This window comes from Octopus sinensis, linkage group LG2, assembly GCF_006345805.1.
Source record: "Octopus sinensis linkage group LG2, ASM634580v1, whole genome shotgun sequence".
In the NCBI taxonomy this organism is placed as follows: Eukaryota; Metazoa; Mollusca; class Cephalopoda; order Octopoda; family Octopodidae; genus Octopus; species Octopus sinensis.
Window position 1 is genome coordinate 33,251,488 of NC_042998.1, and position 17,276 is coordinate 33,268,763.

The 17,276-nt window shown below is 38.4% G+C and overlaps 1 protein-coding gene across 1 annotated transcript; it reads left to right on the forward strand.

Moving 5' to 3' along the window:
• The first annotated feature begins 3,796 nt into the window (after positions 1-3,796).
• Positions 3,797-4,423, forward strand: LOC115224419. The gene has a single exon (XM_029795320.1). The coding sequence runs from the start codon at positions 3,797-3,799 to the stop codon at positions 4,421-4,423; it is 627 nt and encodes a 208-aa protein (XP_029651180.1).
• Positions 4,424-17,276: the final 12,853 nt, after the last annotated feature.

Below are 17,276 nucleotides of genomic sequence, written 5' to 3' on the forward strand. Positions count from 1 at the left end.
ATGTATGTATGTTGCACACATACGAAAAGAAAAAAGTACACACATGAAGTACAACTTTATTTTGTTTCGATGGATATTTAACAAAAGCTCGCAATTTGTCAACAGGTATCATAAGTGTTGTGTGTATATGTGTGTGAGTATGTATGTGTAAATGAATGTGTATTTACGTGTGTGTGTGTGTGTGTGTGTGTTCACATCTTTCTATCTCTATGTGTATATGATGTGACAGTAGAAACATGTAAAGGAGGCGGCAGGCTGGCAGAAACGTTAGCACGCCGGGCAAAATGCTTAGCGGTATTTCGTCTGCCGTTACGTTCTGAGTTCAAATTCCGCCGAGGTCGACTTTGCCTTTCATCCTTTCGGGGTTGATAAATTAAGTACCAGTTACGCACTGGGGTCGACATAATCGACTTAACCCGTTTGTCTGTCCTTGTTTGTCCCCTCTGTGTTTAACCCCTTGTGAGTAGTAAAAAAATAGGTATTTCGTCTGCCGCTACGTTCTGATTCAAATTCCGCCGAGGTCGACTTTGCCTTTCATCCTTTCGGTGTCGATAAACTAATTACCAGTAACGCACTGGAGTCGATATAATCGACTTAATCCGTCTGTCTGTCCTTGTTTGTCCTCCCTGTGTTTAGCCCCTTGTGGGTAGTAAAGAAATAGGTATTTCGTCTGCCGCTACGTTCTGAGTTCAAATTCCGCCGAGGTCGACTTTGCCTTTCATCCTTTCGGTGTCGATTAAATAAGTACCAGTTACGCACTGGCGTCGATATAATCGACTTAATCCGTCTGTTTGTCATTGTTTGTCCCCTCTGTGTCTAACCCCTTGAGAGTAGTAAAACAATAGGTATTTCGTCTGTCTTTAAGTTCTGAGTTCAAATTCCGCCGAGGTCGACTTTGCCTTTCATCCTTTCGGGGTCGATAAATTAAATACCAGTAGCGTACTGAGATCGATCTAATCGACCGGTCCCCTCCCCCAAAATTTCGAGCCTTGTACCTAGAGTAGAAAAGTAGAAACATGTAAAGATAACATATAAAGGCGCAGGAGTGGCTGTGTGGTAAGTAGCTTGCTAACCAACCACATGGTTCCGGGTTCAGTCCCACTGCGTGGCATCTTGGGCAAGTGTCTTCTGCTATAGCCCCTGGCCGACCAATGCCTTGTGAGTGGATTTGGTAGACGGAAACTGAAAGAAGCCCGTCGTATATATGTATGTATATATATATAATATATATATATATATATTATATATATATATATATATATATATATATATATATATATATATGTGTGTGTGTGTTTGTGTATGTATATGTTTGTGTGTGTGTGTTTGTCCCTCCAACATCGCTTGACAACCGATGCTGGTGTGTTTACGTCCCCGTCACTTAGCGGTTCGGCAAAAGAGACCGATAGAATAAATACTGGGCCTACAAAGAATAAGTCCCGGGGTCGATTTGCTCGACTAAAGGCAGTGCTCCAGCATGGCCGCAATCAAATGACTGAAACAAGTAAAAGAGTAAAAGAGTATAGCTGTTCTAGTCTCATCCTCTCTTACTCTGTCGCTTTACAACCTTCCTACATTTCTTTCCAGATCTTAAAACAAATTTCTCATATTGCTATTATTATTGTTATTGTTTAGGATTCGTGGGGGCGTGCCCCATATTTTACTCTAGGTGAATGTCCCCTTTTCAGACATATTCATTACATATTTTTACATTTGAATATTTTATCTTTTTCTCTTTAACGCATGTAAATATATATATATAATATATATATATATATATATATATATATATATATATATATATATATATACACACACACAAACATATATATATATATATTGAATTATTTTTTTCACCCACTAGATACAAAATATCAATTACTTTAGAACAAACGTCTCCACATTCGTCGCTCTTGGGACAAATAAAGAATCGTTATTATTATTATTATTATTATTATTATTATTATTATTATTATTATTATTATATTATTATCAAAGGCGGCGAGCTGGCAGAATCGTTAGAATTATGTGTCTGTGTTTGCCCCCCCCCCCCCGCCAACATCGCTTGACAACCGATGCTGTTGTGTTTAAGTCCCCGTAACTTAGCGGTTCGGCAAAAGAGACCGATAGAATAAATACTAGGCTTACAAAGAATAAGTCCTGGGGTCGATTTGCTCGACTAGAGGCGGTGCTCCAGCATGACCACAGTCACATGACTGAACCAAGTAAAAGAGTAAAAGAATAAAGAGTAATATATATATGTATATATATATATATATATATATATATATATATATATATTATATATCTGAAGTTTTGAATTTAGTTCAAGAACCCCCAGTACGATCTTTGCGGACCACCAGGTGCCCACTGACCACAGTTAGGGAACTAGTGTTTAGATTCCGATTTTCTAATTGGCCTGCATAAACTCACCTGACACAGAACAACCATCTTTTTCAAAGTTGTAAATCACTGTCGAATATAGCCAAGCGCGAAGACCTAAGTCAATGGTTCCCAACCCGTGGTCCGTCATCATGTTCAAATTCCGCCGAGGTCAACTTTGCCTTTCATCCTTTCGGGGTCGATAAATTAAGTACCAGTTATGTACTGGGGTCGCTCTAATCAACTGGCTCATTCCCCCAAAATTTCGAGCCTTGTGTCTACAGTAGAAAAGGATATTTTTGTGTGTCAAGGCAACAAGCTGGCAGAAACGTTAGCACACTGGGCGAAAAGTCAAAGAAGTCCTCGGCGAAATTTGAACTCAGAACACAGAGACAGACGAAATGTTGCTAATCGTTTTTGCCCAGCGTGCTAACGAGCCTATCAGATAGCCACCATCTGATCCGAAGGCCATTAGTTTGTTGGTTAGTTGATGTATTAGTGGACTTGAGTATAAATTTATGCGTTTTAATACAGTTTCTCTAATCCTTACATTCTTTATGAATGGTGTGGTTAAACCTACGTAGTTTCAGTCTTTATCTGTTCATCCAATTACTGTGAACTGACTGTTTATATTCATCTGGTGCTTTTATACTAAAAATAACTTCGAAGATGCTTCCAACGCTCAAGGAACATTAGACGAGGCATGTGCCAATGTAGAAACAGATTACATTCTAGCTGAGATTAACAAAATTGCATACTTGCATATTGCAAAACAACATGCTGCAATATGGAAATTAATAAACACTAACTGGAAGAAAATGTAAGCCCTGCATCAAACTTAAAGGTGGTTCCCCTGAGAAGTGCAAGGCCAACTGGTTTGACCACTTTCAGAAACTTCTTGGAGAACTACCACAAACTCGCGGTCTTCCATCTTATGTATTAGACATTTATACGGACGTTTTCACATTGGATGAGCACAAAGCAGCTCTCAGTAGTTTTGCTGACAATAAATGTCCAGGACTCCATAACATACCAATATTACTGTGGAAAGATCTAATATTTCATGATTACTAGGTTTCTGCTCGTCATTTGCCTCCATCAGCTTGGTTGAAGGGTGGAATTGTCCCTGTCCCACCAAAAAGGCGATCTAACAAGTGCAGCAAATTACAGAGGCATTGCTCTGATCCCAATTGCAGCAAAAAGTTTATAACAAACTTCTGCTTAATAGGATAGTACCTATGCTCGATCCACTTCTTCGTAAGAATCAGAATGGATTTAGAAGGGGCCGGTCAACAACTGCTCAAATCCTTCTCTATCCGTCGCATACTGGAAGAAATGAAAAAAGTTTAACAAGAGCGTCACAGTCTGTTTTGTAGACTTTCGCAAAGCATTTGATTCCATTAACAGAGATCTTATGTTTAAAATCCTTGCACTCTATGGTATTCCTCCCACGATTGTTGATGCTATCAGAGCACAGTACACAAACACCGCTGCCACATTTATATCTCCTGATGGAGAGACTGATTCCTTCGAAGTTGAAGCAAGTGTTCTGCAAGTTGATACACTCACTGCTTTCTTGTTCATCATTGTTCTCGACTATGTTCTACGCATTTCCCTAGACAATATGGAGGAAAAGGAACTTTTTTTGAAACCCCGCCAGAGCAGTCGGCATTGTGCACAATATTCAACTGATCTTGACTTTGCTGACAATCTTGCCTTGATATCCCATTGTATTAAAGATGCAGAATCTTTGTTACAGGTACTGGAAAAAGCAGCAAACCAGGTCGGCCTTTACTACGACGAGAGTAAGACGGAGTTTATCACGACTTCCGCCAAGTTAGCTGAACTTAAATCGCTCAATAATATATCAATCAAAAACGTTGACGGCTTCAAATATCTTGGATCACACATAGTAGACTCCCAAAAGGACTTTCACATCCGCAAAGCTCTTGCTTGGGATCCATGTAACAGACTTGTTAAGATCTGGCACTCAAACCTTCCACCTACGTTAAAAGTTAAAATATTTAGAAACACTGATTGAGCCGGTCCTTCTCTATGGATCAGATACCTAGACCTTATCGGCTCTCTTAGAAAAACAACAAGCTGGAACATATACCAACCTGCCCAGAAAGATGAAACCCAACACTTAGTAACATCTACGGAAATCTGATACCAATATCCCTCAAGCTAAAGCGGAAACGGCTACAATTTGCTGGCCACTATCATCGAGCAGAGAAAGAGGTTATCTCATCCCTGCTCCTACGGCATCCCTCTGGAAGTGTTTTCTCCAGGAAACTGACATTTCCAGAATCTATATCATGAGACTCGGGGCTGGATATTAGAAATCTTAACACAGCAATGCAGGACTGTGTAGAGTGGAAAGGGATTGTCAATGGAGTTCCGACTAACCATAGGGTGATCGAAGGAGAATGATGAAGCCATAACATATATTGGTTTCAAATTTCGGCACTCTCTTTTGGGAGTGGAAGTAAGACGATTTGATCGACCTCATTGCTCAACTGGTATTTAATTTTTCCACCTTGAAAGGATGAAAAGCAAAACCAAACTCAACGAAATATGAACTCAGAAAGGAAAAACGGACGGCATACTTGGCAACATTTCGTCCGGCATGCTAAAAATTCTTATTTCTTTATTGCCCACAAGGGGCTAAACATAGAGAGAACAAACAAGGACAGACAAAGGATTTAAGTCGATTAGATCGACTCCAGTGCGTAACTGGTACTTGATTTATCGACCCCGAAAGGATGAAAGGTAAAGTCAACCTCGGCGGAATTTGAACTCAGAACGGAAAGACGGACGAAATACCGCTAAGCATTTCGCCCTGCGCGCTAACGATTCTGCCAGCTCGCCGCCCTTTTAAGCCATTACATATAATAAGACAAAAATTGGTCAAACTAGTCTTTCGTGTTTATCTAGATTCTTGCGTTTTATCTCAACTTCCTTGTAAAAAGAAAATCCGTGTTTAGTAACAACTTGCAGTCCCACAAGAAGAAAAAATATATATTTAGCTAACAAGTAGGATATTAGCCGAAAAGTTACAAACAATCAAATCATTTGTTCTGTAGGAGACGGCTATCTGATATGACGGAAATGCCAAAACAGCCAAAAGTTACTGAAAAAGTATTGTGGGGGCGGGGACGGACGCAAAGACAACTTATGTCGCAGAGCTTACTTCTGAATATTTTAAATGTAATTATCGGGGCGTAAGGCGGCGAGCTGGCAGAATCGTTAGCACGCCGGACGAAATGCGTAGCCGTATTTCGTCTGCCGTTACGTTCTGAGTTTAAATTCCGCGGAGGTCGACTTTGCCTTTCATCCTTTCGGGGTCGATAAATTAAGTACCAGTTGCGTACCGGGGTCGATCTAATCGACTGGTCCCTCCCCAAATTTCAAGCCTTGTGCCTTCAGTAGAAAAGAACATACATGGCAATTACTGTTTTTTTGGACTATTTTTCCTTGCTTCTATAATTTCACTTGTTTACTGAATTCTAAGTTTGCATTCGGTTTATATCAGTAGAAGAATGGTATGCTCATCGAACACCAACGTCTTATTAGAAAACTTTCAAGTGTTCTACGGCAGGCATGGCTTGTATGTCTAAAAGTAATAATTCTTAAGGCTGAAATCTATGTTATTTTTTATTTTATTTTTTGGGGGGTTTTTGTTTTGCAAGACATTTGTGCCACTCAGAGGGATCTCAACCAAGTATTTGTGATATTGGGAAATATAATCTCCTTTCATATTTTTCATAACTTAAAGTTTCGGTATTTGCACGCAGGGAAAATCCATTGTGCAAGCATAAATTATTCCTGCGCAATTTTCACTTATTTGTGCCAGAGATAAAATCAGTTGCCTCAGAAAATATATTTATGACATTGGTTCAGCCTCTCACTAACTATTAACTTTACTCCGAAATGTAGGGGGGGGGCAATGGCCCAGTGGTTAGGCGGTCGTAGGATCGCGGTTTCGATTCCCAGACGGGCGTTGTGAGTGTTTATTGAGCGAAAACTCCTAAATTTCCACGAGGCTCCGGAAGCGGCGTGGCGAACCCTGCTGTACCCTTGGTCCACAACTTTCTCTCACTCTTTCTTCCTGTTTCTGTTGTGCATGTGTTTCAAAGGGCCAGCCTTGTCACACTTGGTGTCACGCTTAATCTCCTCGAGAACTACGTTAAGGGTATGCGTGTCTGCGGAGTGCTCAGCCACCTGCACGTTAATTTCACGAGCAGGTTGTTCCGTTGGTCGAATCAACTGGAACCCTCGTGGAGCACCACGATTCTGAGAGGGAAAAATGGTATCGACTTCAGCAAAATTAAATCTTGGAATTGAAATATACGAAACAATATACTGTATGGTACTTGAAATGACAGTGTATATATATATATATATATATATATATATATATATATTATATATATATATATATATACCATTATACATACACACACACACACACACATATATATATATATATATGTATGTATGTATGTATATATTGGTAAATTTATGATATTATTTACGGGACCTTTTCTCAGATAAATCGCTTTTGCATGCGACTTACATTTTACAATCTACGACTTGCATTCTTTTATATTAATAACATCAAAGAATACAAAATAGCTTTTTAAAGCCAGATTGTGCTTTTTTCCCCACAAGCACTTTCTCTTCTAACAAGGTTACTGCTTTGATGTATCTCATTACAAGCTGTGATTCCTTTTGGAGGCGTTATAGATTCAGATTGGTCTGTCAGACAATATTATGCCATCAACTGAGACAAATCTGAGTTACATTTCTGTTCGTGTTACGGAATCCAAGTAAGTTGATATTCTTTATTGCAAATAGTAAATCAATTTGAAACTGCAAATGGGTTACTGCAAGCTGTTATGCCATCAATGTTATGTGATAAACAGAACTAAATGGGTTTTTTTTAGTTTAGAAAGTATATATGTGTGGTAAATGTAAATAAACTTTATTCTGTTTGAACCTAAAGTCAGCACGTTCTATAGATATTAAAGCTTCATGGCCGCAAGATACAAAGGAAAATACGATATTCATGTATTTTCTAAAGTCATTAGCAGTGTGAATTATATAAAGCGACATCAACTGAGATCTGAAACTGCGGTGCGGTATCATTTTGATAATACTTTAATTCATTCTCAATGACAATTATTAGTTGAAGGGATTTCTTTGGCCTGTGGAGGCGCAATGGCCCAGTGGTTAGGACAGCGGACTCGCGGTCATAGGATCGCGGTTTCGATTCCCAGACCGGGCGTTGTGAGTGTTTATTGAGCGAAAACACCTAAAGCTCCACGAGGCTCCGGCAGGGGATGGTGGTGATCCCTGCTGTACTCTTTCACCACAACTTTCTCTCACTCTTACTTCCTGTTTCTGTTGTACCTGTATTTCAAAGGGCCGGCCTTGTCACTCTCTGTGTCACGCTGAATATCCTCGAGTACACGTGTCTGTGGAGTGCTCAGCCACTTACACGTTAATTTCACGAGCAGGCTGTTCCGTTGATTCGGATCAACCGGAACCCTCGTCGTCGTAACCGACGGAGTGCTTCCATATTCTTTGGCCTACACGTATAAATTATATATTAGAGGACGGAAAATTGTTTTATTTGACGCTCATACCTTTTTTTGCCAACGAATATGAGCGACGTTTGTGAAATAAATTGCTTCCACTGGGAAGTTCGCAGAAATATATATATATATATATTTGTAGCCACTTTAACATGGGTGTCCTTTCGAGCGGACACTACTGCGATTTGTTTTAACCCCAAGAGGACATCTCCTCTAGCTGGTACACCTGCCTCCGATAAAATTACGAGCAGGGGAGCTGTGCATTGTTAACCAGCTAGAGATGTCTTCTCGGGGTTAAAAAAATCGCCGTAGTGTCCGCTCGAACGGACAGCCATGTTAAAGTGGCTACGAATATATATATATATATATATATATATATAATATATATATCACCTTCGAAACATGCTGGAGTTGAACTAGGGACAGCTGATGAAGGGGATTTTTCCTTGTGTAGTTTGTCTAGTACTCATTTTTTTCTTTGTAAAAAAAAGGTTCGTTCCATGCTTGTTTTTACGTTTTCGTTCTCGTTGAGTTCTGCGTCTATTTGTGGTGTCCTGTACTCACGTATATATATTTATATATGCATGTATATATACATGTAGATGTAGGTACGTACATATATGTATGTATGTATGCATGTATTTTATTTATTACACTATTGTATGACTGACGATTCGATTCGTTCCGTTTCGTTTCGTTTCTTCTTCTTCTCCCAGTACAGTTTATATATATATATATATATATATATATTATATATATATATATATATATATATATATATATATATATATATATAATATATATATATATATTGGTGGTAAAGTTATGTTATTATTATCATGGATTCGACTGATTCCTGACTTAATTCTCCGTCAGTATATATGTATTCATCATGGAGAATTAAGTTGGGAAACAGCGGAATTAAGCGAACCCTACTGATGAGGCTACAGAAAGAGTGGAAACTGACCGATCAGTATGGGGAGTACTCGACTGGTGTATTCGGGCGATTGCAGTCGTTGTCAGTACATACATATATACAATTATGTGCTTTAACTACAACATTAGAGCATTTTAGCTTTTATTTCTAGCAATGCAGATGTTCTAACACCCTAATCATATTTAGTGAGAATTATAGTTAATAAATCAATATGAAATCATTATGTCGAGTTTAATGTAAGTGTGTATAGTTACTAATATATAATTAAGGTGAAATATATTCAGGTAATCTGTTACTTATAATAAATAACGAAATTGTTAAAAGACCGATAAGAATATTGACTTGATGTTAGGGTACATAAACATCATAAATAAAAATAAAGTAAAATAGATAAATCAAATTAGAGTAAAGAGTGAAAATAGACACAGAGAGAAAAATAAATAAATGAATAAAGAATTATAGATTATTACCTTTCACCCCTTAAAATTTATTATTGAGCTAGACAAATAAAGATAGTGAACTACTGGACAAAAGTTAATTCAGAGATTTCAGATATACAGCTTTCGTATTGTGAGATACCGGATGTAAATATGTTAAGTTGCTAAGGTACGGGAGATATGGTATTTAACATAAATGAATAAATACTAAAATAGGAATTCAAGGGAATAAAAATGATAAGGGCTTAAATATGGGTCACCAGTGCTCAAGTGAGTGCGTGTGTATATATATATATATAAATTAGAAAAAAAAACACCTTTTATCAATTCAAAATGAACAATTAAATTACACCATCTAGAAAATTACATATAATGGAAATATTAAAATTAAAATAACAATAATATACCGATGATTAAGTAAATTGCAAAATAATAATAAAAATGTATATATTTGGTAGAATATTTCTATTATATGTAATTTTCTAGATGGTGTAATTTAATTGTTCATTTTGAATTGATAAAGGTGTTTTTTTCTAATTTATATATATATTATTTTTGTGAAATTTGATTTAGTATTTCTAAATTGAATTTTCCCCTAAAGTTAGGAATAATATTCCCTCAAATAATTATTGTTATATATAATATATATATATATATATATATATATATATTATATATATAATTATTGTTATATATATATATTCTTATATATATATATTCTTCTTTCTATTAGGTTGATCAATTTTTCCTTACATGTGTAGAAATCATACTTCGTTCTCAGTTATAACTCTGTCACACTAATCAACTAGCATTAAGTAGATTATGTTAGAAATTAAATGAAATACAGCAAGGATAATTGCCAGGAAGGGAGTCGCCAGATTGAAGGTCACGAGTTCACATCCCGTTTCAAACATTATAATTTCATTGATGCAGTTATTGTGCCTCGAAGGAACACTGTCCACCATTCAGTAAAACAGAGTTCCAACTAAAGAGAGAGAGAGAGAGAGGGGAAAAGAGAGGGAGGAGAGAGAGAGAGAGAGAGAGATGCATTGCGATCACTTAATCTGCTAAAAATAGTAGTTAAATCTGCCCAACCTTTTCAGAAAAGAATCCATAACGTAGACCTGGATACACTATGACTTAAATAATGCTGTAGTGGTCAGGGCTTGACCGCTTTTGTTCGTGGACATGCTCGATGAAGGCTGACCTAGGGTTTACAAACAAATGCCAAGAAAATAGAAAAGTAGTAGTAGTAGTAGTAGTAGTAGTAGTAGTAACGACGAAGACGGTGTTGATGACGACGACGTCGATGATGATGATGATGATCATGATGATGATCATGATGATGATCATGATGGTGGTGGTGGTGGTGGTGGTGGTGGTGGTGGTGGTGGTGGTGGTGGTGTGATGATGATGATGATGATGATGATGATGATGATGATGAAATGACAGCCACAAGAGCAACAATGGAATGCTCTCTTTGTGTTTTTTTTTCTCGAGACAGATAAACCTTGCTTAGAGATTTACTTGTTAAGGCTATCTCTACAGGTATTCTGTAGAAATTATAGCCAGCTTTGATTTATCGTTACGATGTTTACTATTCGGGACATCAGATATAAACAAACAATGAGATCGAAAACGAAAAGCTGGTTAATGGCTTTATATTCCATATTCCAAAGCCTCTGTGTCATATTATTCATTTTTCATCTTCGATCTCACTGTTTGTTTGCATCTGATGTCTCGTATACGAAACGTAGTAACAAAAGTTAGTGCTGGCTATAATTTCTATAGATTATCTGTAGAGGTAACCTTAACAAGTAATGTAAAATCGCACTGCTAACACAGCAGGACGTGGTACTGACTTATAAAAACGTTTAATATACTTTATAGTATATTGTTGCTGCATAACGAAATACCGTGTTCCTGCGGATGAAATCATGGATTTCTCAATGAGTTCAGTAGTGTATGAAACGATTTACTTTTACTCCGTGACAGATGAACAGCTCCTTCGGATTTGATGCTGTCCAAGAGAGGTTGTGGGTGGGCTCTGTATCAAAAGTGATGAACCACCGATCCACATTCCAGTACTCCTAAGTGATTCGGATGACTTGCGACCTGTGTGTGTGTGTTGTGTGTGTGTGTGTGGTGTGTGTGTGTGTGTGTGTGTGCAGGGAGAGGATCTAATCCTTCCTGGGCGTAAACAACAAAGCATGTTTTCGTTTAAAATGGGTTCATTCTTTCATTCCACTCCGTAGAAATAACCAACAAAGCAAAAGTTCGTGCTGGACATTAAGCTTACTACTTCCATCAAATCAACGTTACCTGTACAGGTGCAACTGGGTGCAACATGTCACATATCGAAGTTATCGCAGGGCAACGTGAGATGAAGTGTTTTGCTCAAAAACGCAACTCATCGCCCGGTCCGGGAATCGAAACCACCAGCTCGCGCCCTCACTATGCCGCTATATAACCTTAGAAAAGGCATGAATATCACATTTTTCTCAGTGTATTTTGTCAAAAAATTATTTTGGGAATATGGATTCCTGCGTATAGTTAAGCCGAATCTGCAAGTTGTTTCAAGCATCCGCTGGTGACACTTCACACCACTACACGTCTATCTATGGCTCTAGCGAAACAAGAATATCGATATATGTTACACTCCTATAATAAATAGATTCTTTATACTAAGTTAAAACAATGAAAGCATTTTTAAATAGAATATTTTCCAGTGATGCTAAGCTGATGAAATTTCTCTTTAGAAACAGTTTATGCTATGATATTTCGGGAAATATTAAAGTCTGGCTCATATTACTTCAGGGCTAGTTTCCAATTTGTCCCTGGAGAAGTTTTCGAAGAACAACTTTATTTTAACCTACTACTACTACTACTACTGCTACTATCGTTTGTATTTGGACGTACGTTGTATCAGTTCCTAACCACTAAGCCACGCGCCTTCACAGCAGTCAAGTACAAGGGTTGGTTCGATCGACTACTCACTTCTAAATTTGTGGCCTCTTGTTTATATTAGGAAGCGATTATTTGGACGGGGGGATTGCCAGGACCAGTGCAGACCAATATTTATTTATTTATTGTCCACAAGGGGCTAAACAGAAAGAACAAACAAGGACAGACAAACGGATTAAGTCGATTATATCGACCCCAGTGCGTAACTGGTACTTATTTAATCTACCCCGAAAGGATGAAAGGCAAAGTCGACCTCGGCGGAATTTGAACTCAGAACGTAGAGGCAAACGAAATACCTATTTCTTTACTACCCACAAGGGGATAAACATAGAGGGGACAAACAAGGACAGACAAACGGATTAAGTCGATTATATCGACCCAGTGCGTAACTGGTACTTATTTAATCGACCCCGAAAGGACGAAAGGCAAAGTCGACCTCGGCCGAATTTGAACTTAGAACGTAACGGCAGACGAAATACCGCTAAGCATTTTGCCCCAGTGCTAACGTTTCTGCCAGGTCGTCGCCTTAATCAGTGCATAGCAATATTGACAAAGGGCAGAGCAATACCGACTCTGGTTATTTACGAGGGGTGTATGAAAAGTTTTGAGCCTTCAAGACCTTTGAGCCTTGAACTCTTGTACCTTCATCAGAAATCTTGTATCATGTTTTTTTTTTTTTTTAGGTTCAAGACTTTTCATACACCCCTCGTACTGTCTGCAATCAAAATCTGCCGAGATTTTCTCTCCCTGTCACCTTAAAACTAAAACCAATTAAGATATGTCTCCAACAATAATGACTCGTTGCTACAGTGGGCCATGGTTCCTCATATACGACTAAAAGACTTCACCAGATCAGGTCACTTGCTATGCAAGTACACCTCCGTAATAATATATATTGCTTCCGGTATAAATTAATATTGTCAAGAAATATTACCGGTTGCTGACACAGTGAGGGGAAAAAAGCTGCCGGTACTCCACATCAGATAATTTGAGAAGCACTGATCTAGGTTATTTAAGTTACATTTCGTGTTCAGGGTAATCTTCAATTAGTAAGACGCCTTCTGTTTCAGAAGGGTTCTCTCCTCCTCCTTCTCCTCCTCACAATCATCATCATCATCATCATCATCATCATCATCGTCGTCGTCATCATCATCACTCTCTTTTATCCTTTATCCTTTATGGTGGATCGAATCCACTTCATGCCTGCAAGATCCGATGTATAAATCCTTAAATCCTTAAAAATCTTTTAAAATGTTTTAGCCCGAAGGCCGCGGCCATGCTGGGGCACCGGGGCTGAAATTATTGTATATTATATATACAATAATATATATATACACGATGAGCTTCTTTCAGTTTCCGTCTACCAAATCCATTCACAAGGCTTTGGTCGGCCCAAGAACATAGCAGAAGACACTTGCCCAAGGGGTCATGAAGTGGGTCTGAACCAGGAACGATGTGGTTTGAAGGCAAGCTTCTTACCATACAACCACGCCTGCGACTATATCTACTTAAATTTCATGCCCTTTTTATTTTTCACTCACTCGATTGTTAGTTGTTCCCAACAGGGTCCATATGGCCGTTAGGGGTCCCTTATAATATTTTGCTGTTAAAGTTCATCAGCAACAAATACGGGTTATGTTTCTACACAAAATATTTATACATTTTTGCATAACAATTCCTAATAATATTCAAATCATAAAATAGGCTTTTTAAAACATCGAATGGTTTATGAGTAAAATAAGAATCGAAGGGGTCCAAAAGCAAAAGATGGTTGAGAACTTCTGGTCTAATTCATCCTCAAACTCATTGTAATTATCCCCATCCGCCGACGCCCTGGTGGCAAGGAAAAATAAAATATTATTTTTGTTTGCCGATGCAGAAACCAGACATTGTTTACATTTCAGAGTTTTGCTTAAAACTAGTAGTCTGCACCGACTTGACAGATAAACTATTTTTATTAATTAATTTGATGGCAAGAAATCGAGGGAGCGAGAGAGAGTGATATATATATATATAACTGCTCAGTTTTCCCTCTCCTTTGAAATAATTTTTTAAACTTTCGGGGGTTTGAATGAAAAAAAAAATTTTGGCATCTTTCGTGGTAGTAAAAGCTGAGGGCAGCACGCGCGGCAGCCAGATTTATTGCCACCGCCTTCAACAACAATAGCAGAAACTCTAACAGCCGCATCAGCAGTAGCAGTAACGTCAACAGCATCGCGAGTTGCATAGCAACGGAAGCAAAAATAACACTTCTACCATCACCATTGCTACCATGGCTGCTTTCAGCAGCAGCATCACTGTTCTCCCCCATCGTTTGGGCATATGCAGCCCAAGACTGCAACCACAGTCGCTAATACTTCCAGTTATAATGAAAAGCAGCAGCGGCGGCAGCAACGGGATGCTGTTGAAGGGGATGCTCTTTTACTCTTTTACTTGTTTCAGCCATTTGACTGCGACTATACTGGAGCACCGCCTTTTTAGTCGAACAAATCGACCCCAGGACATATTCTTTATAAGCCTAGTACTTATTCTATCGGTTCTCTTTTGCCGAACCGCTAGGGTACGCGGACGTAAGCGCACCAACATCGTTCATGCGATTGTGGGGGGAGGACAAACAGAAACACACACACACACACACACATATATATATATATATATATATATATATATATATATATATATGGGTTTCTTTCAGTTACAAAATCTACTCAAAAGGCTTTGGTCGGCCTGAAGCTATAATAGAATACATTTTCCCAAGGTTCCATGCAGTGGAACTGAACCCGGAAACATGTGGTTAGGAAACAAGCTTCTTACCACACAGCTACTCCTGTTCCTAATATATAAGATGGGCTTCTTTCAGTTTCCATCTACTAAATCCATTCACAAGGCTTTGGCTGGCCCGAGGCTTTAGAAGAAGACACTTGCCCAAAGTGACAAACAGTGGAACTGAACCTGGAACCATGTGGTTGGAAAGCAAGCTTCTTACCCCCCAACCACCCAAAACAACATAACGAAAACAGTTTCTGACTAAGCACAGGCGTGGCAGTGCGGTAAAAAGTTTGCATCCCAACGGCATGGTTCCGGGTTCAGTCCTACAGCGTGGTCCCTTGGGCAAGTGTCTTCCGCTATAGATTCGGGCTGGGAGTGGATTTGACAGACAGAAAGTGAAAGAATTTCGCCATATACATCAAACATTTGTGGACATGCTTACAAAATCAAAAAGCAACAAAGTACTCATAACATTCGGAAGCATTTTTTCTCACGCCGAGAATTATTGAAACATGGAATAAACTACCGGCATCAGTCGTTAGTGGTCGAAACACTACATCCTTCAAAATTTCCATGCTTTCTAAAATCCGTAACAGTACACTTGATGGCTTTTGTTTCCTTAGATTTAGTGCGCCTGAGCACTGTATACAAAAGTTTATCTCATATTATGTATATATATATATATGACCGCGTGTGTACCGTTGGCGATTTTTTTCCCTCTGTCTTCCCTTCTCTGGATCTTTCCTTCTCCTATGTTTCCGACGAAGAGCTCCGCTCGAAACGTTAAACCCTCCTTCTTTCCTTCTTTCCTGAGCGTCCAATAATACTACATTTGTACCACTTCCTCGCGTTGTTGTGTTTTTTTTGTGCTTTCATGTTTGGATTAACTATATATATATTTAAGTCGTTATGTTAGAAAAAATGTTATAAAATTTTGTGTATAGTAACATAGTTTTGGGAGAAAAAATCGTTGAAGATGTCGTGGGTAGGTGGCTGTTGTTCATTGTTGGGTTTGTTAATGAATATTGAGTTGAGGGTTGTGCATAAAAGTTGTAAATCATTACTAACCTGGTCAGTGTAGTGAGTTGTGTCTTACCTATTTTTCTTTCCCGGGCGAGTAGATTTGAGTCCTCGATTTTGTTATTTAAGGTAATAAGTTGTGCATTAATACTTTTTTTTTCTTTAAGTATGTCCTCATTTGTAATTTTATCCGAAGTATAACAACAACCACCTACCCATGACACCTTCAACGATTTTTTCTCCAAAAAGTATGTTACTATACACAAAATTTTATAACATTCTTCTAACATAACGACTTAAATATATTCTTTAACCTTATAAAACAAGCCTTCTGTAGTTTTTTCACTCTTTTCTATTTTTTATACATCCAGCCACGTGCTTTCACACACCAACTTTCTCACCTATATATAAAACACGTGAGACCGAAAATGCCGCAGAAGACTAATACTCTCCCTCTCTCTCTCCCTCTTTCTCTCTCTCTATATATATATCTCTCTATATATAAACGGCAGTTTGTCTGTCTGTGTGTCTGTCAGGTTGTACCCTCACCCTGACCACGGCTTTCAACCGATTCTGATGAAACTTGACACACACATAGCCCAATGTCATAATGCAAAACTAACGCAGCGAAAATTTTGAAAAGTTCCACCAGTTCTGAAGAAAAATCGATAAATTCGACATGGGTCGAGAATCTAAGCTTTTTATATGCAACACATTTTCTACAGACTGTCTAGGGGACGCAACTCGACCTTTTTAACTTTCGGAACACGTGGGGTAGGTATCCCAAAATGTATAAAAATGTACAAAAACGGCAAAAAAGCGGGCAGCAATGTGAGTGACAACAACGAAAAAGTCAAAAGTGACCAAACTGAACAAACGAATGGAAAAGGTTTTTTGATGCACACGACAAAAGCGGTTTATAATAAACCAAGAGTTTGCAAGTAGCGTCCGAGGACCCTTATGGTACGTCAAAAATTTAAGGTAAAACATTTGGGGTGGTAGTTATAAAGAAAGTGTAAACAAAAAAAGTATTCGAATAACTTGCGGCTGCAGCAGCTATTAGCAGAAGTGGCGGTGTTGGGGGTAAAGTCTCGAATGTAATTTCTCCTTGGTAGGAATTGGTTGATTTGAATTATCGATAGCTGTTTGATAGTTATTTGGGAGTGA

Excerpts from the sequence above, each read along its gene's own strand:
- LOC115224419 (XM_029795320.1), top strand. The coding sequence starts at position 3,797 with ATGTTTAAAATCCTTGCACTCTATGGTATTCCTCCCACGATTGTTGAT.